Here is a 23,335-nt window from a genome sequence, read left to right as displayed (position 1 = left end):
TGAACAATATCCTCCCCAATTTAACCAACCCCACAAATAACCTCAATAATAGAGAAAAAATAGCTGAACAAAAGCGCATATACGCCCTCAAAAAGAAAATTAAAGACAACGAACTCATCGTAACCAAAGCTGACAAAGGCAATGCAACAGTTATCATGGATAAAAAAATATATATTGAAAAAACAAAAAACTTTTCCACAGACAGCTCATTTTCCATAATCAAAAAAGACCCCACACAAAAAATTCAAAGACTACTTAAACTCTTAAAAACACTTCATTTTTATTTACTGAACAGGAAAAATCCAAACTCATACATATGAACCCAGGACTCCCCACTGCTAAAGCTCTCCCCAAGATACACAAAGCCGGAGTTCCCATCTGCCCAATTATTAAGAAAAAATTATCAATTTTTATCCAAAAAGTCTATTAAAAACACATCAGAGCTAGTAGAAAAACTAAACAAGTTCAATATGCAACCGGATTACTCTATCCACTCTTTCGATATTGTAAACATGTACCCAAGCATACAAGTATCAAAATTCATTCCGATAATTAAAAACAATTTAAACAAAAACAGCCACTTAAGCAAACTAGAGATAAAAGACTTTATCACAGTATTAAAACTAATCGTCAACAATAACTTGTTCACTTTCGACAATGTCATATATCAACAAGATGGTTTGGCAATGGGGTCGCTGGCCTCAGATATTTTGGCAGAAATAAACCTGGACTTCCTCGAATACACCAAAATTGACAATGAATTCTTCTTTACTAGGGATAAGTACCATTATGAGGGGCCATTGACCAAGATTTTGCACCCCTTTAGACAGCAAGCATCATCGATTGAGGATCGTGTTTTGGAAGCAGTCCCTTGGTCAGTATATACTATTTTTTTAGATATTTTATGGGAAGGTGGGGCATTGCAGTCTGGATCCACTGATTGTTTTAAGTTCATAATCATGGTTCATCGTAGTCTTGAATTCTAGTCAGTGGATTGGTTTTGGAATTGCGAGTTGGATCTGCTGATTACTTTAAATTCATATTCATCCATTCATTCTTCAACATCACATTTTGAATTCTGGTCTGTGGATGAATTTTGGACTTTTAAATTGTCATTATATTTTGTCTCATTTCGTACCATTAGAGGCCGATGGCCTAGATGCTAGGCCCCTTTAAACAACAATCGTCATCAACATCATAATCAGTCTGTCAAAACTAATTCAGGATCAAGTAAATTTAGAAAGTATCTGAAAATGGAAACATTTAATAATAGTATACCTGTAAAAGATGATGATGATCATCAGTTAAGGCTCTAGTTTCTCAGGTGCGGTGTATGAGCGCTCGCCACTTCAGTCGTTTCAGGTACCATTCTTCTTCCTGTACTTGTTTCCAATCCACTCCTCTATGTTCTAGATCTTTTTTGACTTGTTTGATCAATTGCCTTCGAGGTCTGCCTCTAGGTCTTTTGCCGTCCAAGGTTTTCTCCAACCATTCCTTAGCTACTTAGCAAAAATCCATTCTCATTACATGGCCATACCATTTCAATCTTGATTTGATTATGGTATCACATAATGATTCTCTTATTTGAATCTCTTGGTGAATCCTCTCGTTGCGGACCTTATCTCTCCTGTTTTTTTTGTAGCATTATCCGGAGGAATTTCAATTCTGCAGTCTACTTTTATCTCTGCCTGTGATGATACAAGTTTAAGGCCATAGGTTGTTATGGGCAAGAAGTAAGCTTGATAAAGTGTTTGGCTAGTACTGGAATCTGGCTGTCCCAGAGAAGTCTTCTAACCTGATAGTAAAGGACAGCTCCTCTTTGAACTCTGTGATTTCAGCATTTCATCGGTTATTTTCAATCAGGACTCTGCCGAGGTATTGGAAATGGTTAACTTCTTGCAATTTCTGTCCGTCTACTGTGATACTTGCTCCTGACTTTTGTCTGTTGACTCATAACAACTGTTTTCTTAAGGCTGATTTTAAGTCCATATTCCTTAAAATAACAATTCCAAGCATTAATCTTTCCTCGAACTTCTTCCTCATTACCTCCCCAAATTACCACATCATCTGCAAATGCCTTTAATGCAGTGGTCTTTCACTCGTTTCATTATCTCATCCATCACTGTGATAAAGTGCTACCTTGTTGCACTCCTTTACTTGTTACAAACGTATCCTTACACAGCTCTGGCAGTGTTTTTACAACATCTTTACTTTACTGATGAGATATTCTGGAACGTTTCTCCTTCTCAAGTAATCTCAAAGTTTATACCTCAGTATGCTGTCATAGACTTTTTCTAGGTCTAGAAAGACGAAGATGACATTTTGTCCCATCTCCGAATATTTTTCCATTATCATCCTAACAGCAAAAATGGCATGTGTTGTTGAACTGTTACTTCAAAACCTGTATTGTTCTTTCTCAAGCTCTGGTTCAGTGATCTTTCATAACCTTTTCTCTATCACTTTCTCCATCAACTTAAGTCCATGAGACAGGAGTGTGATTCCTCTATAATTGCCACATATCTATTTCCTTTCTTGAAGAGTGGGACTATACAATCCTTAGTCCAGTCAGTTGGGATGTTTTCTTCATTCCACACAGCTCTTTTTAGTTTTGAAAGCAGACACCAATTACTCTCCTGTTGACTTGCTGGGCCTAACACAAGAGGATTTTTTCTGTCAGAGCAATCTCCCTTAGCCCTTAGCAGTCTCCTGCCACATCTACAAGGCAGCAGCTTTTTAGTGAATTTATGTGGCATATCCTCCACAAAAGTTTTACTCAACCTCCTAAGAACTACTCCTCCTCCTAAGAAGAACTCCTCCGCCCGTAGTCGTAGTCGTTGGTCGTTGGCAGCAGCTTTTTAGTGAATTTATGTGGCATATCCTCCACAAAGGTTTCGCTCAACCTCCTAAGGAGAACTCCTCCGCCCGTAGTCGTTGGTTCATCCTTAGTTTGCCAGGTTTGGTATTAGCCGCCTGACCCTCGGCCAGACAGTCTCATACGGTAGCAGGACGTGTGATTCTTGAAAGAACAAAATCAGATTCTATCAGATCACAATAAAAATTATTATTATTATTAATATTATTATTATTATTATTATTATTATTATTATTATTATTATTATTATTATTATTATTATTATTATAAAAACATTTATATTAAAATTCTGTCTACATCCATCTAGTAATTGTAGATATGTTATACTTACATTTTAGTGAGGTTCTGCAAAAAGTGAATGACATCAACAGAGCATGATGCAATGAAACAGGCCTGTAAACAAGCTATCTAGCGTGACTCCAATAGCTGCGCATTGCTCTCCTGGCGGGTCTAGTTAGGAGAGAGGAAAGAAGGAAAGATAAGAGGAGAACTTCATTATTGGAAGTTCTGAGATTTCAACAATTATTAGAAGGGTGTATTCAGAATTTTTAACGTAAATATTTTTCCACTTAATAATTATCAATTCATTTGCCCACCTAGTGGCCATGATCATTACGACGTCTAGTCTCTATGGTCCGACGCCATGGTTAGCTGTTTTGAGTCCCTTTGGTCGAAAAAATATCGCTATCAGAATGTTGAGAGACAGGGTTGGGCAGGTGGTGGTATAAAGTTTCTAATCACAGATTGCATTCCAGAAAGCTTGGATTCAATTCCAAACCTCTTCAGAGTGTTCATATGGAGTGAAAGCATGTGATGCTATGTGGGCTCTCCCTTCCTACTATCAGGTATCATTCATCTCATTAACTCCTCCGATGAGGTTGATGTCAGGAAGGGCATCCAGTCAAAAAACTTGCTACGAAGATTAGTCTCGCTTCATGCCTAACCCCGTAAGGAAATGGGACAAGGGTTGGACATACAATATCAATTCCTCGTAAGAAGAATTTAAAGATTTTTTAAAATGAAGTGTGATTTGTTAGAATGTGATGATATTCTTTCAAGAACAAAACGCATCATTATGTTTTAAATTAAAATTTATCTTTTTAAGGTATAATCTGTTATTAAATGTTTTGTTTTTGTGGTATTTTCTAAACTTATTTTACCATGAATTAGTTATGCCAGACTGAAGAACCTCAGTTATAGACTGAATTTTTGATACAGTGCAGTATAAAAAACCAAACAACACAGTTGTTTAAATGTGGAAAGTTACCTTAACCAACTTTACACCAGTCAGTAAGGAGGCCACTAAAGAAAAACAGTGTCATCCATCCCATTGACAGTTTGAAATTAAAACATTTGAAATCACCACAATCAAGCCAACTATTGGACCATGTGATCTGGTATGGTCTTAGTTCATCTTTTCATCAGATGTCTGATAGACCATTTCCCAGTGGGCACATACTGTGGGTTGTTTTTTTTTTTTTTGTATCCTGTCTATTCTGCCAACATTTCTCGTCCAGTTTAATCTCCTGCGTGTCCATGTGCTGAAGCAAATGTTCAATTGCTGGAGGCAAATCGTTTCTTTCTTTTTGAGAAATTGGGTAAAATTAGAGTAGTGTGCCCGTTTTAATACTAGACATGATGATCTTTCGGGATTTTGCCATGTCTAAGAAAAGAAAGAGAAATTCTTTAAAGGTTTGCAGAGACTTAGCTTGGCATCTCCAGAAGAGAAACACACATATCCATGACTAAGACTTCTGTAACATCCATTCGTATTTCAGCCTCTTGATCCAGTTTTTTAGGAGTTCCATGAATTTTGATATCTCCTTATTTCAGATATGTTCCTGATAAAAGATTTTTTTGTAATAATGGCAGGTCCTTAAGGAAATACATGAAACAAGGGAATTGATCAACACTGTAGAAAAGAGGAAAACCCAATTCCTTGGCCACACACTTCGACATAACATATTCCTGACGACTATGCTGGATGGAACAGTTGTGGGTAAGAAGGGAAGAGGATGGCCGAGGAAGAAGTATCTGGATTCCATGATGGACAGGCTCAATTTGAAAAACAAATATGTTGACCTGAAACGCTCAGCAGAGGAGAGACAAATGTGGTTTCAGCAACAAGGCCTTGCCTTTAGGATACGAATGAATGTGGCGGGCATAGGATTTCCGAGGCTCGCCTGCTGCAGACATTTGAGAACCGCTACCCATTTTAGAAATTAATTTGTAATTTTCTTCTTTTCATATTTCTTTTATTTCCTTCTGTTGTATTTTAGTAATGTCTGTAGTACCAAGCACTATACAAGTAACACACTGATGTTGATTGACAGATAATTTCTGTTTGAAGGTGATCTGTGCATCACTGTTTCACTTCATATTAATTGTGCCTCATATTCTATGCCTTTTCATACAGCATTTAGTTTTGTGTCTGGTCCCCCATATTGTTCAGTTGTCTTTTCTTCTATCTTACCATTCATCTGTACTTTGAACTGTTATAGTCAAGTTTTTATAACTCCTATATGAAGGAAATTTAGTATTCTGTCTATTTCTTGATAGTTGTCTATCTTGTGTGTTAATGTCTACTGCCCTGATTTGAAAAGTGTGAAAACTTAAATTATTCTCGTGACGTTCATACCCAGTTTTTTTTTTTGTCAAGATAGTTCTATATAAGCAGGGTTGCCAACCTCGGGTTAGAAAACTATCGTACCAAGTCTTAGAATTTACGTATCTTTTATCAATATTATAATTCATTTTTAGAAAAAAACTCCTTTAATGAAGAGGATTATTTTATTACTTACCGTCAAGATAGCGAAGATATGCAGGTGGCACATCATCAGCATTCAGCAAAACTGTGCGTGGCTCCTGGGTCAAACAATAACTCTTGAATTTGTCTGCAACATGCCGCTCATGAGACTTCACTTTACAGTTGATGTCCGCACAGGTTGGAAAGCTTCGTTACGCTTTATCAGTGCCATTGAGGGCAGTCACCGGGTCTACCATCCTCACCGCCATGAGTGTGGTTGCTGTTCATAGCATCTACATAATACCAATATAATGGTCCGTTATTGGACATTATGAATTTTCCAGCTAACTCATTCTTGGTTGCCTGCGTTTCGCCCTCGTGTGCTAAGTTAGGCTCATCAGTTGGGACTTAACACACCACCCAAGACGCAAGGCTAGTGCATACCGTGGAGGCCACTGCATAAGCTACTTGAAGCCACCAGCAGTGCCAATGCACTATGAGAGCTATGTCTCATTTCCAAAAATTGATGCCTGCCTGGCCATCAAATGATGTAGATGTTGATTCCCATAGGGAACCTAAATATTTGTCCTGAATGAGTAAATTTATAATACCAATATAATGGTCCATTATTGGACATTATAAATTTTCCAGCTAACTCATTCTTGGTTACCTGCGTTTCGCCCTCGTGTGCTAAGTTAGGCTCATCAGTTGGGACTTAGCACACCACCCAAGACGCAAGGCTAGTGCATACCGTGGAGGCCACTGCATAAGCTACTTGAAGCCACCAGCAGTGCCAATGCACTATGAGAGCTATGTCTCATTTCCAAAAATTGATGCCTGCCTGGCCATCAAATGATGTAGATGTTGATTCCCATAGGGAACCTAAAATATTTGTCCTGAATGAGTAAATTTATAATACCAATACTTAGCACACGAGGGCGAAACGCAGGCAACCAAGAATGAGTTAGCTGGAAAATTTATAATGTCCAATAACGGACCATTATATTGGTATTATAAATTTACTCATTCAGGACAAATATTTTAGGTTCCCTTTGGGAATCAACATCTATAGCATCTACATCTCAGAGTAATCAACTGCCTGACCATGCTAAGGGTACAAACAAGAGAAAACCTTACCATGAGAACACGTGGGTGATATTATCAACAGTATCGTACATCGTACTAATCTGAGTTATCGTACAGGTTGGCATCCCTGTATCTTAGGCAATTTAAATGTGTTCAGTACGTATTTATGGTGCCATGGTGGGTGTTCCTGGCGTTGCTAGCAGTTGTTCATCATTACTGCTCATTTTAGGCATTCAAAAAAAATTTTTGCTCTGAACAAATACTGAAGAGGAATCCATGAGCAACCATCATGTAAGAGTTCTAGTAATTACTGGTATTTCTTATCTCTGCCTTTGGATAATCTTACTTTTTCCACTTCCCTAGAGCTGCTAGTGGTTGCGAGAAGCTCCAGCTTTGCACTGTATGCAGCTTATTCTCCTTACTTGTAATGTCGTCCTGTTGTCTCGACACCAGTAATTTCATATACTACTTCTAATGTGCTGTTTAAGTCAGGTAAGTTTTGTGGAGAATAGTTTTCTACATCATTACAAGTTGTGTAAATCGATTAAATACACAAGGCATATACCAGATGTACATAAAAGAATATTAGACTTATTATGGCTCTGTAACGGACTTTAGCCACCTGTTTTCTCACTCGGATGAAGGAGCAACTTGGAAAGTATGTATTGTATGTGACAAATTGTTGTTTCCTCACTCTGTTGGGTAGCTTTCTATCTACTGCAGTTTATGAAGTGTAATTTGTAGTTACAGTTCAGCATGACAATATGGACATGATTTGTCCATGGTATAAACAGTTCTAAATGGTCGTATGCCTCTCTAAAGGGAAGAGCCCGGGTCAGTCAGGATGGCCTTTTTGTGCGATGGACTAGTCGTGAACTAGCACTGCCGACAATGACAGAGCAAAAAAAGTTACAGAAGTGAATAAAAGTACACTTACGACAGGCCTAAAGCCTATAGACCATGAGACACATGCTAAGTTGTGCACAGAAGTGCTGCAGCTAACAGAAAGTTATAATTTCCTCAACCCCTTACCACATACTGTGATGCTGGATATGCCACATACTGTATGTTTTATTTTTGTAAAGCTTATAATAAAGTGTTTATTTCACATCTGCATAGTGTGAGAGATATGGTACAATATCTAGAATAACTAGATGTGAGCAACGTGCCATCAGTTGAGGGTGTAAGGAACTACTTGACTTGCACCATCTCTTGCTTGTGTTGTCAGCTATTGGCTAGTAATTGTGACAGATATGATATAACCTAATTCTTGCTATTGGAAAAAATATCAGCACAATGTCTTTCCTATGAGTTGCATTAATGCTTTTCACTCGTGTACTAATTATACCCAACGGAAATGTTAGTGACGATGATAGTGCATTACGTATAGACTCTGAAAGAGTCGTGACATTCTTGCTTTGGAGTTAGATATTCCTAAAATGCATAACACAGGAAATGTTACTATTATCCCAGATACAGATGATATTGAGGTTAGGCCTGCTGAATATTTTGACCTTGATGATGTTCCTCTTGTGGATAGGCTTGCTACAATTCAACTAAATTTGAAGACGACAGTTAAGGTGAGGAAGCTTAACCCGATGAGTGCTACGCCCATCTATAGACGGTGCGCGAGAATTTTAATTTTTTTCAGTTTCCCAGTTCACTTTCGAGCGCGAATTTGATCTCCGACATGCTCTGCCATCTGTTGGGCATTATCTAGAACTAACTGATCAGAGATTATAGCTTCGGGAAGTAACTTACACAGCTTTTTTGTAGACATCTGTGGAGTTCATCTGTGATGTAAACAAACGTGGCGGAACAACAATTTAGTTGCTCTTGCAGCGATATTATTTCGGATCACAGAATCTTTCAGTTATTAACCACAGCGGAAAGTGATGATGGAGATAATCATTTTCAAGGAATTGTTAAGCGATTTTGAAAGTGAGAGTGATAGAGAGAGTGCCGAAAATATTGTATGTGAAAGAGAAACAGAGCCGCCTCCTAAACGAAAGAAGAAAACACGGTGAGTACAAAAGCTATCTTATCGCTAATTTCGTGGGCGGATGGATTACTTTTCTTCACCAGAGTTTCAAGTAACTAACAGGCTCTGAGGGCCAAGAGTGTTTGATGACAACCCGAAAATTATTGATTTTTTAGAAATTTTTGTGCCAGTGGAGTTGGTGCAGATAGTTGAACAAATCGGCATCACAAACAACCAATAGAAAACATTTAACTATCACCACATTCCAGGTTGGGAAAGTATTTTAAAATATCAACTTATATACTTCTAAGAAGTTACATGTATTAGTGGCCTACAGATTTTAGGAAATATTATTTTGGGCTCTTTATTTTGTATAAAGATAATGCATGCATGGGGTAAGTTTGTTTTCTCTCAAAATAATATTGAACATAAGTTTAGGATTTTCCATTTGCATTTAGACTTATAAACAACCAACATTTATTAACATTTTAAGCTAATCATCCCACTGATAAGTTAAAAATTGAGGCTTCTACAGAATTTTTTACACACGAATGAAAAAACTCAGCACTGAGGTACCAAACAGTTAACTGGTATCTCAGCACTTAAAAGGTTAAAATGGACTGTAATGTGGAGAATATGGTAAAAATGGCAGATAAATCAAAATTTAATGGAAATATTACTCTCTACCTTGGGAAATTTTGGACCTTTATTCTCCATTCCTCCCCTGCGAACCATGTGACCTTGCTGCGGTGGGGAGGCTTGCGCATCCCAATGAAGCAGATAGCCGAGCCGCAGGTGCAACCATATCGGATGGGTATCTGTTGAAATGCCAGACTACCGAACTCAATAGCTGCAGTCGCTTAAGTGTGGCCAGTATCCAGCAATCGGGAGATAAGTGTGTTCGAATCCCACTGTTGGCAGCTCTGAAGATGGTTTTTCGTGGTTTCCCATTTTCACACCAGGCAAATGCTGGGGCTGTACCTTAATTAATGCCATGGCCGCTTCCTTCCCATTCCTAGGCCTTTCCTATCCCATCGTCGCCATAAGACATATCTGTGTCGGTGCGACGTAAAGCAACCCGAAAAAAAAAAAAGAAAAAAAAAAAAGAGAGAAATGCCAGACTAACGAAAGGTTCATCGAAAGGGGCTTGGGAGCCTTTTGGAAGTTGCAAGGGCAGCAGTTTAGACGATTGACTGATATGGCCGTGAATAAAACTCAACATGGCTTCACTGTGTTGATACTGCTACACGGCTGAAAGCAAGGGGAAACTACAGCCGTAACTAACTACCGAGGACATGCAGCTCTCTCTGTATGAATGATGTACTGATGGTGGCTTCCTCCTGGGTAAAATATTCCGGAGGTATATGCTCGTATAAGATGGTTTTTTTGCTCGTTTTCGTTAAAATTCTGTTCACCGTTTTTTAATTTATCAAGAACGATGTGGATGTTTTCCAGGTTGTTCATTAGACTTTCTTTATTGATCATACAGATGATTTGAAGGTGCTGTCTGATATTAGTGAATTTGTGGTTAGTCTCTTTCATATGAGTTCCCATGGCAGAGAATCTTCTGTATTTTTTCTGCATTGACATGTTCTTGATATCTGATTAAGAAATTCCTTCCCGATTGTCCCACGTAAGTTTTTTTACACTGAGTACATGTTAGACAGGAAACAGACAAGACGGACAAGAGATATAATTAAACACGACATCGCAGAAGCTCAGCCTAATCTTCCTCCTCCCTCACTTTATATATTAGATGATGACAGAACTCTACTTCCCTTCTCTCCAGAGTATTGGGGCCGATGACCTTCGATGTTAGGCCCCTTTAAACAAAAAGCATCATCAAGAGTATTGCACGAACTGTCAGAATGTGTCACATCGATACTGTACTAGATCATGCTCAAAGACAGACCTTCTGGACAGCGCAGAATAAACATCTTTTCCAAATGAGAACGAGAAGCAAGATGTCCTGATCAGGTGACCGCCATTTGATAACAAAGGAGTCACCAAAGAACTTTTACCAAACAGTCAACACAGCAATTTTTTTCATTATAACCTAAGAGTATTACTTGTGCTTATTATCCTAATGTTTTTTCATCTTAGTTTTTTCTTTATACAGCTGAAGATGACCACTAAGTTGTCGAAACATGTTCTGTAAGTGTTAATATATATTCAATTTTGCCTGAGGCAAAAAATAAAGTATCGAGTACGATAGGTGGTTCTTCATATTAACTTCTTGAAAGCTGTGATAAGCAGATTTTTTCTGTGAATCAGGGTGTAAGGAGTTATTATGAATCGTGGTTGGAGTGAATGTTGGTTTTTTGTGTATCCCGAAGTAAAATTGGTTCCCTTTTCTAATTGTAGTTACATCTTAAAAATTGAGTTATTTTTCTCTTCTTCAATAGTGAATTGTATTTTGGGATCTAGATTGTTCAGGGTGAAATCAAAGAAACCTGAAAGGAATTCTTAAACAAAGTACCTTCCTCCTAAACGAACAAGAAGTACAAAAGATGATAAATATGAACCCAGGATTGCCTACAGTAAGAGCCATGCCCAAGTTACATAAGAAAGATATACCCATTAGGCCAGTAATAAATTTCCGTTAAGAGCCCCACATATAAAACATCTCAATACATTCACAAATTTTTAACACAAAATTATGTTTTCTATTCAAATACAACTGTAAGAAATGCTAGTGATTTTAGCAAAACCATCAAGGAATTTAAACTTAAATCCTCTCATGTCACATGCTCATTCGATATAAAGGACATGTATACTAATATTCCTATAGAGAAAATGATTAAAATCATAAAAACTAATTTATTAGAAAATAAACGTATAAGCATACCCGAAATAGAAGAGTTTATGACAATACTGAAATTTGTACTCAACCAGAACTATTTTTTATTTAATAACAAACTTTATCAACAGGATGGCCTTCCAATGGTAGCTCCAGCCTGAGGTATATTAGCTAATGCATATCTGGACCACCTTGAACATGCTCAAATTTTAAACCACGTTAAAGGACTAGACCTGTGGGTACGCTATGTGGATGATACATACGCTATAATAAACAAGGACCTTAACGATAGTCTTAGTATTCTCAACACCCTGAACAATCTAGACCCCAAAATACAATTCACTATTGAAGAAGAGAAAAATAACTCAATTTTTTAGATGTAACTTCAACAAGAAAAGGGAACCAATTTTACTTCGGGATACACAGAAAACCAACATTCACTCCAACCACGATTAATAATAACTCCTTACACCCTGATTCACAGAAAAAAATCCACTTATCACAGCTTTGTTAACAGAGCCTTTGAAATTCCGTTAACCGATAAAGAGAGGAATAAAGAACTAACTTTCATTCGACAACAAGCCCTCCTAAATGGCTTTAATTTGAAAATGATCAGTGGGCTAATCACCAAACGCAAATATAAACAGCAGACGAGTTTAACTAAACAAACAGAACGAACCAAAAAATACGTGAGGTTCACTCTCAATAATCCGAACATTTATGCAATCACTAACTTGTTTAGGAAGCAAGACATTGAGATAGCGTTTTCAACGAACAACAATACTAGACACAGGTTCTTTAATCATAACAAAGTCAATGAAAATAGTGAAGGAAAGTTTCAAAATTCAGGAGTTTACTAGTTAACATGTAATCAGTGTCAGGCCACATATGTCGGGCAATCTGGACGCAATTTCGCAATAAGATACCAAGAACACGTTAATGTGGAAAAACGCAGGAGGTTTTCAGCAATGGGCGAATATATCAAAGAGACAGGCCACAAATTTACAAATATCTATCAGGATCTTGCAGTCATCAAAAGTCTAAATAAAGGAAGACTAATGAATAATTTGGAAAGTATACATATATTTCTGGATAAGTTGTTCAATAAGGAAAAAAATTTAAATGAAACGAACGAACAAAGAAACCCCTCGTTTGAACACACTTTGAGATATGGAATTATTAGAAGGCAATCGAATACGCCCAGCGAAAGTAGGAAGCAATCACAAAGCAGCTACGTCACAAATAGAAGCCAACCCCCTGCACATGACAACAAATGACAACACGCCGTCACTTCCCCTTCCCCCTCCAAACCAAGCCAGCAAAACGTCCTCGTCACACAGCTACTACACAAGGTCGAGGATGGCAGAGACAAATACAAACACGTAAACATCAGAACAAGAACTAATTGGACAGGGGTAAGTTTAAATAAGTTTTTCACAGTATAAATAATTCCTTTAGAAAACACATTTCCAGGTATTCTCGATTAACAAACACGTACACCAAACTTCCCGACTTAATGATTCCGAATAAAATTCGTACAATGAATAATTGGATAGGGGTAAGTTTTGAATCTTTACAGTTTCATTTTTTTAAATGCAAATCTTTTCTTTAGGCAACATACCCTCAAACAATTTTAAATAATAGTTTCATTTTCCTGCCGGTTACAGATCATACTCCAAACTATCCAACTAAATGAAAACTGAACTATTCGACCACCAATCTACATAATCTTCTCCACCGGACAGTAAGATAGGTCTAGAAAAAGAAGGAACACTATACCATCAAGACAAGTGTGCAAGAGCATTAACGGAAAACTGTCGAACTTTATAATGAACCAGTGCAAGTGGCAACGAATGAAATCAAAGATGTTTTAGTTTAGAATAGTTTTTAATTTGTATAATTTTAATCTTAACAAACACAACCCCCCCAATCCATCCTTGTGCACCACTTAAACGTCCCTTGCTAACACATTTGAATTTGAATTTTGAAATGTTTTATGCTTTTTCACCTAAGCCTTAAGCGAAACAGCTGATGATGATTGCTAAGCAATCGAAACATGTTCTGTAAGTTTATAATGACAAATTTAGCCAAAGGCTAAATAATAAAAAAGTATCGATCAGGTGGAACCTTTTACTTAATTGTTATCTTGATTACAATATCGATACGGAATGAAGTGAATAGTATGTGGGTCAAGATGACGGTATAATCCCTTCACATCATCTTATCTTTGAGACTATTTACACCCCTCTTGAATATGCTTTTATTTGATGCTATATCAAGCTCTTGTCTCCTATTAATATTGTTAACCCTTTACTGCATACTGTTGCCCTCAGGCAACATACAACTTTTCACCTGTATAAACGGAAACAGAGGTAGTTTTCCGGCACATCTTTAACTGTACAGTCATTTAAAGACATATACCAGTGATGCCTTGTTTTTTTTACATAACATAAGACAAAACAGCCCTACAACCAAAGGTACTCCTTCCACCCCGTCAGCATCCACGCGAACCAACCACCGTTTATTTTACGTGGGCCCTCCCCATCACATTACCACAGGCTTCAGAAGTACCTCTGGCTCAACCTCAAAGACATTACCGACCTACGGTCGTGCAAGTATACTTGCGCCCTGCAATACGTACCCATGGCCAGTAGGCAGTAATGTTCGGTCTTTGAATGTTAAAAGCTTAGCGTGAAATCGTGAAAAATCGTATATATACCCCGTTATGGCAATCCACATCACATACGAGTGTTAAGTTATTAGCCCCAGTTAAGAATTGCTGGTAAATCTAAAACACTGAACGTAAGTTGAACATTGAAGCTTGAAATTTTCTTCACCAAACGTAAACGAAAAATAATTCATGCAGTAAAGGGTTAAAGAGTGTTGGGAGGCGGATTAGGAAAGATCGTTGAAGTATTGAGTGCTGAGTGTGGGGAATGTGGAGAAGGTCTTTGGTTCTGGTTGAGCGGGAAGGAACACGGAGAGAGAAGAGTGAGACAAGATGTTCCGAGTGTAATGCCCATTTAAGATCCCATGAAGAAAACTCAGGTCAGCTACCTGTCGCCTGATGTGCTGCGGTGACATATTAATTGCCATTAATACCTGCTGCGTAGACAGATTTCTGAGCTTGGGGTTTCTTTTCCTGACAGTTGGAGCAAAGGACACTGCTCTGTCTTAACTGCTTAGTATTGTAGGGGGAGGCTGTTGTCCAAATCGGGGAGCAGTAGTTTAAGAGAGGTTGAATGATCGTGAGGAAGAAGTGACGAAGAGCAGTGGGGTCGGAAATTTCCGTGAAGCGATAGAGAATGGCTAGTAATTTCATAGCCTTGGTTGTATGTGTTTCTAGGTGGGTTTTAAATTATTTTAAATTACACCTAGGTCACGCTGTTGGGTAACTACGGTGATGAACTTGTCGAGTAGGTAATACGATTATATAAAATCAGCTTCATGGTCCGTATCGCACTTCAATAGATTCACAACTAAGTATTTATTTATTTTCCACCTAGTCAATACAATGGTTGCTTAAGGCAATTTAATGGTTAAAAGTGGTACATGTTTCGTATATTATCAACATCTTCAGCCACATAACACTGTTTAGATGAAAAATACATAAATTGACAAAGTAATGCTTTAGAGTAAGTGTCCTTAAAATTAACATAAGGTTGACAACATTAAAACAAACAAAAAACTCAAGAGAAAATATATAAATTATTTCTACAATTGAATGCAGTCGTCAAGGAAACACTTGTACAATATTCCATAGAGAATATGTCCTAATGAATATTCTTTTTTTAATAATTCATGAAAAAAGATCAATTTATAAAATTAAAAATTATACAATTTATAAGTAATTGACGAAATGAAGAAATCCAGATATCACAATTAATGCAGATGAAAAAATTACTAATTCCTAGTTACATGTGATAAATATCATTCTTGATCTGTATCGATGATGCTTGAATGGAATAATATCAGTAAGTTAATTTATTGAATTTACCACCTAATCAATACAAAATTCCTAGTTGTCAATTCTTAATAAGCCTGCTTTCCTTTGGAACAGTAACTCCTGTCATTCTTTCACAGTCTTGTGTCTGATGTAATATTGATGATGCGTTTTTCCTTGCTCTTGCACTTGAGGAGGTGGAGGAGTGGGGGATATAGGTGTGTCAAGAACCTCCTTGCTGTCACCTATAGCTTCAACTGAGGAGGAATAAGTTGTAGGGCTATCTGTAGGTGGAGAAATTCCAATTCTTTTTTCGTGATCTTTCTCAAGCATTTTCAAATATACTAGAATTTGATAATATAATGGATTTTTATATTCTTCAGCCTCATTAAGATTATCATTTTTCTTTACAAGTTGGTCTAAATGAATGTATAGATCTTCATATGTATTCATTAAGCTGCCCTGTACAGTACTGCCATGTATATTAAATCGTTCGGAGAGTTTATGGAGCAGCTGAGTATGGTCTACAGAATCAAAAGCTTTCGAAATGTCTATGTAGCAGATATTCAGCTGTGATTTAGCTGCAATGGCATGTGATGCAAAGCTATGCAGAATGGCCAGGTTTGTTAGACAAGAGCCACCTGGTAGAAAACCATGCTGCTTAGTTGAGATATACGGCAAAGTGAATACAAGGAGACGCTGGTGTATAATTTTTTCAAAGATAAAGGATAGTGTGGGGAGAATAGAAATTGGTTGGTAAGATGAAACATTAAATTTGTTGTCTGATTTGAGAAGTGGAACAATATTTGCCTGTTTCCAGCTAATAGGAAAATAGCCCGCGGCAAAACACGTTTAGTAATTTAGAGAGAGGGACGCAAAGAGTGTTGGCAGTATTTTTTAAGAAAAGGGTACCTATAGTGTCGGCACCGGTAGCTTTGTTGGTACGAAGAGTTTGAAGAAGGTTATGAACTTCACTTGGTGTGGTAGTTATGCTTGATAGGGCTCTGTTTGAAGCTGTACCTATGGGAGGGAGTTGTTGGTGTTGTAAGGGAGGGGAGAAGCTGGTGAAGAAATACCTGTTGAACAGTTCATTGCGATCGGCGCCATCTGCTTTTGCATCGTGATTCACGCTGACAGGAATCCGCTCCGTCCTTCTCCGTGTGTTGATGAGACTCCAGTAGCGCTTGGGATTGCTGCAGATGTTTTCAGTGACAGTGTCTACGTGTGTTTTGTAGTCTCTTCTGACCATAAACCTCGTGTGGTGGCGCATTTTAACGAAGTTATTGTGAGTATGTGGGTTAGAGAAGTCTTTCCACAGGCGCCAAGCTCTCTTATTAAATAGTATCAGTCTGGTCTCTTGTGATATCCGGTGTTCATATTTGCTGGTAGTAGCCCATTGTGCAGGTACGAAGTCTTTAATTGCAGCTTGCAGCCAGTCGTACAGCAGGTCAAGAGCCGATTCGATATCAGCTATTTCGAGCAGACTCCAGGGAAGGCATTTCAGGGCACGACACATTGCAGGCCAGTCGACACGACGCCAGATGTAGGTAGGGCGGTAGGATGTCCTGCTGTGAGGCTTTGAGGAGGGGTGGGGAAGGAGGAATGTAGCATCGAGAGACTGGTGGTCGCACAGGAAAAGGTTTCTGCCTGGGGTTATTGTTTTAAGTTCTAATGAGGGGAGTATGAGGTCCACGGGTTGGGTACATATTAAACTGTTTCAGTCCGAGGCCATTAATAAAACTGTCTATAAAGTATGTGTCACAGTTGTTAACTGACAGTTCGGTAGTTGGAGAAGACCTCTTTATAGACAGGTTAAGGTCGCCTATTAAAATTACTTCACCATGAGGGAGAGCTGCAATTAACGAGTCCAGGCACTGTTCAAGGTTACAGAATGGGCTGTTTGGTGGTCTGTAGTAACATCCGACAAGTACAGGGCGTCGAGGAAAGAGTAGCTCCACCCACGCTAACTCACAGTTCCGTTCGAGATCTGTCCTTCGTTTACACGCTAACGCACTATTCACTGCTAGCATCACTCCACCACCTAGAGTAGTGCGATCATGACGAAATATGCTGTAATTAGCATTGAGTGGTAGTTGAATGTTAACTAGCCCACGAGAGCCATGTTTCAGTAAGTCCGATCACGTCAACTTCTCTTAAGTCTGGCAGGGATAGTTCACAATCAGACAGTTTATTGTTTAGGCTTTGCACATTCTGACAATAGATGTTAGTTTGTTTTCATTTCACAAGAGGTGGGACCGGGGTTTAAGTGGACATCTCCAGCCAGTAGTAGGAGGCCACGAACCTAATACGCTGGTGTAGCAGGGGGAGAGGTGATACTTCCACGTGGCGCGTCCCAGGTGGAGGATAGGGGGGTCCTAACCGGCTTGCCGGCGGACTTGAGGGAAATAAAATACCTCTCGCGGACCAAACACACTACCCCTTGCGGGTGGGGGACGCACATGTAGAATACACCCGTGGTATCCCCTTCCTGTCGTAAGAGGCAACTAAAAGGGGCGACCAAGGAATACTGGTATTAGAACCATGAAACTACTATTGATTAGTACCATCACGCGGGGAACACCATGGGTCGGCTTTACTTACGAGTAGTACCACTATATTTGGTACACAATAGGTTTGTGATTAGTAGCAGCAGAGAGTGGTTCCCCTGTGGGTTTCCAGTACCCGTGATTAGTACCATTGTGAGAAACACCACGGGTCTGGGCGTTGCCTGTGAGTTGTACCACTATATGAGCGACACCGTGGGTCTGCGTTGCCTGTGAGTTGTACCACTATATGAGGAACACCACGGGGCCCGTGGGACCGGCACCCGTGACTAGTACACCTAGGTGAGGAAACTCATCGGTTTGCGTTGGCTATGGGTGGCGCCATTGTGTGAGAAACACCATAGGTCTGCGTTACCTGTACGAAGTACAATACTTGTGAGTAGTACCATCTTGTGTGGAACACCATGAGTCTTTGCTACTTTTGATTAGTACCCCAACATGCCAAATACCATGGTTCTACTTTACTAGTGATAAGTACCATTTGAGGGGCCTTAGACCTCGATTTTGAACCCCTTTAAACATCAAGCATACTCGATTCAATATTTCGCTTTATAAGTGATCCCTTGGTCAGTAATACTACTATATATGATTTTTTTTTTAGATTTGGATCCACTGTTTTTTGTTCTGTGTTTTTTTTTTTTGTTTCATGTCCATCCATTCATTCTTCACAACATTTTTAAAATTTTGGTCAGTGGATGATTTTGAAGTTTTTGTTGTAATTTCCTTTCGTGCCATTAGGGGCCGATGATCTCGATGTTGGGCCCCTTTAAATAACAAGCATCATCAGCATCATCATCAGTAGTAGGAGGCAAAGCAAGCCCCTAATCGCTGAGTGACCAGGCCTAGGCTCGTTTGGGTCAGAGCTAGTAGGGAGGCGCCTATAAGTCTGGAAAATGGCGCAGCCAGTCAGAGAGAACGCCAGAATGTAGTAGTTTCTCTCTGCTAGTAGCCATGCTAGTATCCCTTGCACACACCGATTCCTTAACTCGAATAGACCCGTGCAGAGAACCGTAAAGCACAACAACTCTGATTATTACCACACAGACAACACAAACTGCAGCAGCATTAAGCTTGTGCGTGTCTACTCTAACCGCCATCTTGTCGTCGACCTAGTGAGATCGTTCGAGAGTTCAAACATGCTCCCGCAGAGCGGCGCTAGTGGAGTCAATCACTAACACTACACGGTCGGCTCTTTTAGTGGAGGTTACATTGAAATGCAAATAACTAAATACAACACCCAATTGTTTAGACTTGTGAATAATAATGTCTGAGGGTCGAAAATACCGTATTTACCCAAATAATCCACGCTGTTGAATAATGCCTGCACCCTCATTTTTGGAAGACTTGTTTTGAAAATTAAATTAAATTAACTAAAATTTCTTCCATCGAAAGAGTTAACGTTGGCATAAACAAACATTTCGTATCACTCCGCGAGGTCCATGTGGTGTTTACGCAAATATGAACATGTAAATTTTTGGATATAGCTGCTTTGCCTGAGATGATAAAAATACCGGTACATTATCACTGCCATTAAATATATTTTCCATGAAAATGAGCAAGTAGGCCTACTTACGTGACAGGTATTTCATTAATCTGAACTTGCAATAGGCTCGATTCCCTGTAGATGGGAAGATTAGTTGTCTCTTGCATCACTAGAATCCTCTCCTAAATTACTTACACTCCACGTCTAAAACACTTCTCCCACGTGGTTTCTTTTTACTGGACAGTAACACAACCGGTGGTGGATAATTCTTTTTGTGCAATGTAAACACTTGAAATAGACACACCGGCGAAATCTGATGTTAGTTTTGCGATACAGTAAAACCTCTTTAATTCGAAGTCTTTGTAATACAGCAATCGGACTTCCAGTTACGTGATTTCGAATTAACAGCCATCTTATAATTCAGAATTGCCAACCCTCGCCAGTTTTCGCGGATTCTGCTTTTCTGCGTACTGCCTGCTATGTGATATTGTGGCGTTCCTTAAAACGCTGAATACAAAAGAATTACGATTTCACTCTATTTTCAACTATGAAACACACTATAGACACACCGAAGTGAGTGAAAGTGCGGAAAGCTACCCCTGCACGTTCTGGAAGGCGTATTCTATCGTGACGCAGAGAAATTTTGAATTTAAATTACTCTGTAAAATACAGTACTATTTAAAAAAAAATTGAAGTCAGTTTAGAATTAAAAGTCTGAATTGTTTTCCCTTTAAATATGACATATGGGGACAGTTTTCTTCCATATATGGTTGCACAAAGCATAACTGTACACTCAGCATCAAAAACTGGGTGAGCCAGGAGCGTGTTGGCAACCTTGACGCAAATAAAACCCGCACCCCAATTTCGTGCCTCAAATTTTTTTTTTAAATATGCGGTGATTATTTGCGTAAATACGGTAATATTCAGTCCCCACAAAGAAATATCTTTAGACTTTAATAAGAGAACTCATGAAATAAAATGGAACATTACGAAAAGCGCAGGCTGTATTGTACTTCACATACTTAAAAATAATACTTTTTAAACAGAGCACATAAAACACTACCAATTCAGTGTTCTTAATCTGCCCCTGTAGGAAATTAATCCTAGCTTTGACTAAGCAAAGAGACATTTAGCTTGCATTAAATTACGAGTTGCAGCCTTTAGTCACCTTTTGAGAGACACTATTGCCTTTTGGGCATTGGTAAGGAAACTAGACTGGCAATGAATTCGACTAAAACTAGGCTGACCTTGAACCTTACCGCTCACGGTTGCCATCACTGCTTCACTCGCATCGTGATTCTTGTTCCTTATCCTTTTGATACTCTCTTCCTTTTCCTAACTGGTGCCTTTCACGAGTTTACCTCAGTGGGTAGGTATTTCGGTAAATTTGGAAAAATATGAGGCACCGCTCCTGGTTTTAATTTCCACCTCACACAAGGAAGTTCAACGTTTTTACCATTCACAAAGAAACAGTCCACGTTTATAATTAAATCTGCCAAAAAATGCAGGTCACATATTCTGCTTTTGCCCGACAGTTGCTATCATTCCATGGAATAACTCTTGTCGACTTCGCAAACAGATTATTATTCATTTTGGTGGTATAAAAAATAGTCTACCATTAGGCTTCCTTCCATAACCCGATTTACAACCAGGAATGAAACAGTAGGACATTTCCTCGAAAAATAGGAAACTACCTAGTACAGAATTTGGAAAATATCAAAAGAAACAAATTCCCTCAGCAGGCTTTAAAATTGTTACCATGACTTCACGCATGGTGAAGTCAACAATTTGGCGCATGTGTTATTCCACCTGGTTCGTTTTGACTGCAGCGCCACACTCCGGCGGGGTCACCAACGACAAGGCTTGACATTAGGTTATATGTTTATGGAAAATTATATGGTAGTTTTGACAGCATAAGGTCTGGTAACGGCCACTGTGAAAGTATGTTTTCAAACAACCTTTGATTAAAACAACCATTATGAAGGGATGGGTATATATTATGTGTGTGGGAGGGGGGTACGACCTTGCATTCAGGAGATAGAATCCCCCTGTCGGCAGCCCTGATGATGATTTTCCATGGTTTCCCATTTTCACACCAGCCAAATACTGGGGCTGTACCTTGAAGTCCAAGGCCACTTCTTTCCCACTCCTAGCCCTTTCCTATCCCATTGTTGCCATTAGACCTATCTGTGTTGGTGTGACTTACAGCAAAATTGTATATAGTGTCAGCATATTGTTATTCCTGTCCCTGATAAAAAGAACTGCAAGAGTTTGTATGTTTCCTTTTGTTGTGCTTTGTTCTGTTTGAATGTAACTTCTTCCTCACTTTAAAATTCTGCAGTTAAAATTTAATATAACATCTTTTACGTTCTTTTAAAGTGTTTAGATGGGCTGCTAATCTTAACATTCACAACCATCTGTGTTAGAGCAGTATCTAGTTGAATGTTGAGACATGAGAGTAAAGCAAGTACTACAAAATTATTCATCTTCTATGACCCGCAGTGGTCTCTTTTCTTCAACATTACCTTTCTGTGAGATGATGTTTTAAAAGAATGAAGGTTATATTCATTGTGATTATTATTTCAAAGGGAAAGATAGCTATGTAACTAAGCAGAGACAATGTCAGTTTAACATAGAATGTTTTGTCGGAGGACATACTTAGTGAAAAACAAGTCTTCAAGAGCTGTACAGGACTGGCCATAGTTTCCGTAAACCATTGTTAAGAGTATAACTTCAGAGTGAAAAATAAGCCTATGTATATATTACACTAGCTTTTATACCTGTCAGTTGCTTAGCATGTGCACGATTACATTTTAGTCAACCCCTTGTAGTTGTTCCCGAGATCCTGAGGCACGTAGGGGGACAGCCTCTCCTGTCAGTGGCTTGTCATGACTTATTCACTTCCTGGCACTCTATTGCCCTTTGCATTTCCATATTCATTAAAAAAAAAAATACATTATTGCTGCTTTTGATTTGATCTTTCTGGTATAAAATCCCAGTATCAGGTGAATATTCAGAAGGTACAGACACATTATTTACAAAGCTTTTAAAAGGCCACGATGATCTCCATGGAATTAGTTATCAGCTCTTGGAATTAAACTCTCACTCGAATGCCACTTGTATATCCCTTATTTTTCACTGTATTTGAAGAGGAAGTGTAAAACAACAAAGAAAGAACCTGTTGTAAATCATATTCTAAACAATTTTTTCATGAGCAATTGTTTAATGTTTTGAGTTTTATGTTTTAGGCTCCCGATGAAGCTGTTTTCATGTTTTATTTTTAACTATAGCGAAGATCCTACTCGCCCTCATCCCAAACTTTAACACAAGAAGTTTTTTGAAAATCAATCTGTCCCATTTTTCTGCAGTGCTGTATAAGACAGGCAAAAATTTAACTGAACTTGACATAGGCCATTATTTTTCCTGTTTCTATATTCAAAAAGTACAGGTAGAAAGATATTTTTTTGTAACTTACATGTGTTTGTATTTGCACATTTTAAACAGTCAGGGCAAATAATAATAGTCTGCTGGAATACAACAATTTCGGAGTTTAATACCTGGGTAGGCGATATTTGGGATAAGTTCCTCTAAGGAGGAGTGAGTGAAGTTAGATAATAAAGTATTGTAATAACATTTTTTCATTTACTTGTGTGTGGTTTTTTTTCTGTTCTTTTTTTCATTGTTTTAAATAAAGTATTCTGCATGTGATGGTCTCACAAAAAATTCTGAATTAAAATTCTTTTTATCTGCACCTCTTGACATATTGTCAAAGAAAAGCTATATGTATATCTGAACTCAATGGATGTCTATAATTTGTTCTTGTTATAGCTACAATCTAGGGTATGTATCACTTAACATAG

The 23,335-nt window shown here is 38.5% G+C and overlaps 1 protein-coding gene across 19 annotated transcripts in view; it reads left to right on the top strand.

The window, feature by feature from the left end:
- Positions 1 to 23,335, top strand: part of Pcmt (Protein-L-isoaspartate (D-aspartate) O-methyltransferase) — a 94,152-nt gene that overhangs the window by 51,473 nt on the left and 19,344 nt on the right. For 7 of the 19 annotated variants that reach the window (XM_068229289.1, XM_068229288.1, XM_067153918.2 and 4 more), the window contains exon 7: positions 7,068 to 7,196. The exons of the other annotated variants lie outside the window; for them this stretch is intronic. In XM_068229289.1, coding sequence (XP_068085390.1) covers positions 7,068 to 7,132 — 65 coding nt within the window. In that variant the 3' untranslated portion in view covers positions 7,133 to 7,196. The remainder of the gene's footprint in view (positions 1 to 7,067; positions 7,197 to 23,335) is intronic. 19 annotated transcript variants of the gene reach the window in all.

The sequence above is a fragment of the Anabrus simplex genome, chromosome 9 (assembly GCF_040414725.1).
Source record: "Anabrus simplex isolate iqAnaSimp1 chromosome 9, ASM4041472v1, whole genome shotgun sequence".
Lineage (NCBI taxonomy): Eukaryota > Metazoa > Arthropoda > Insecta > Orthoptera > Tettigoniidae > Anabrus > Anabrus simplex.
Note: the sequence above shows the minus strand (reverse complement) of the source record. Positions and strands in the feature narration are given on the sequence as shown.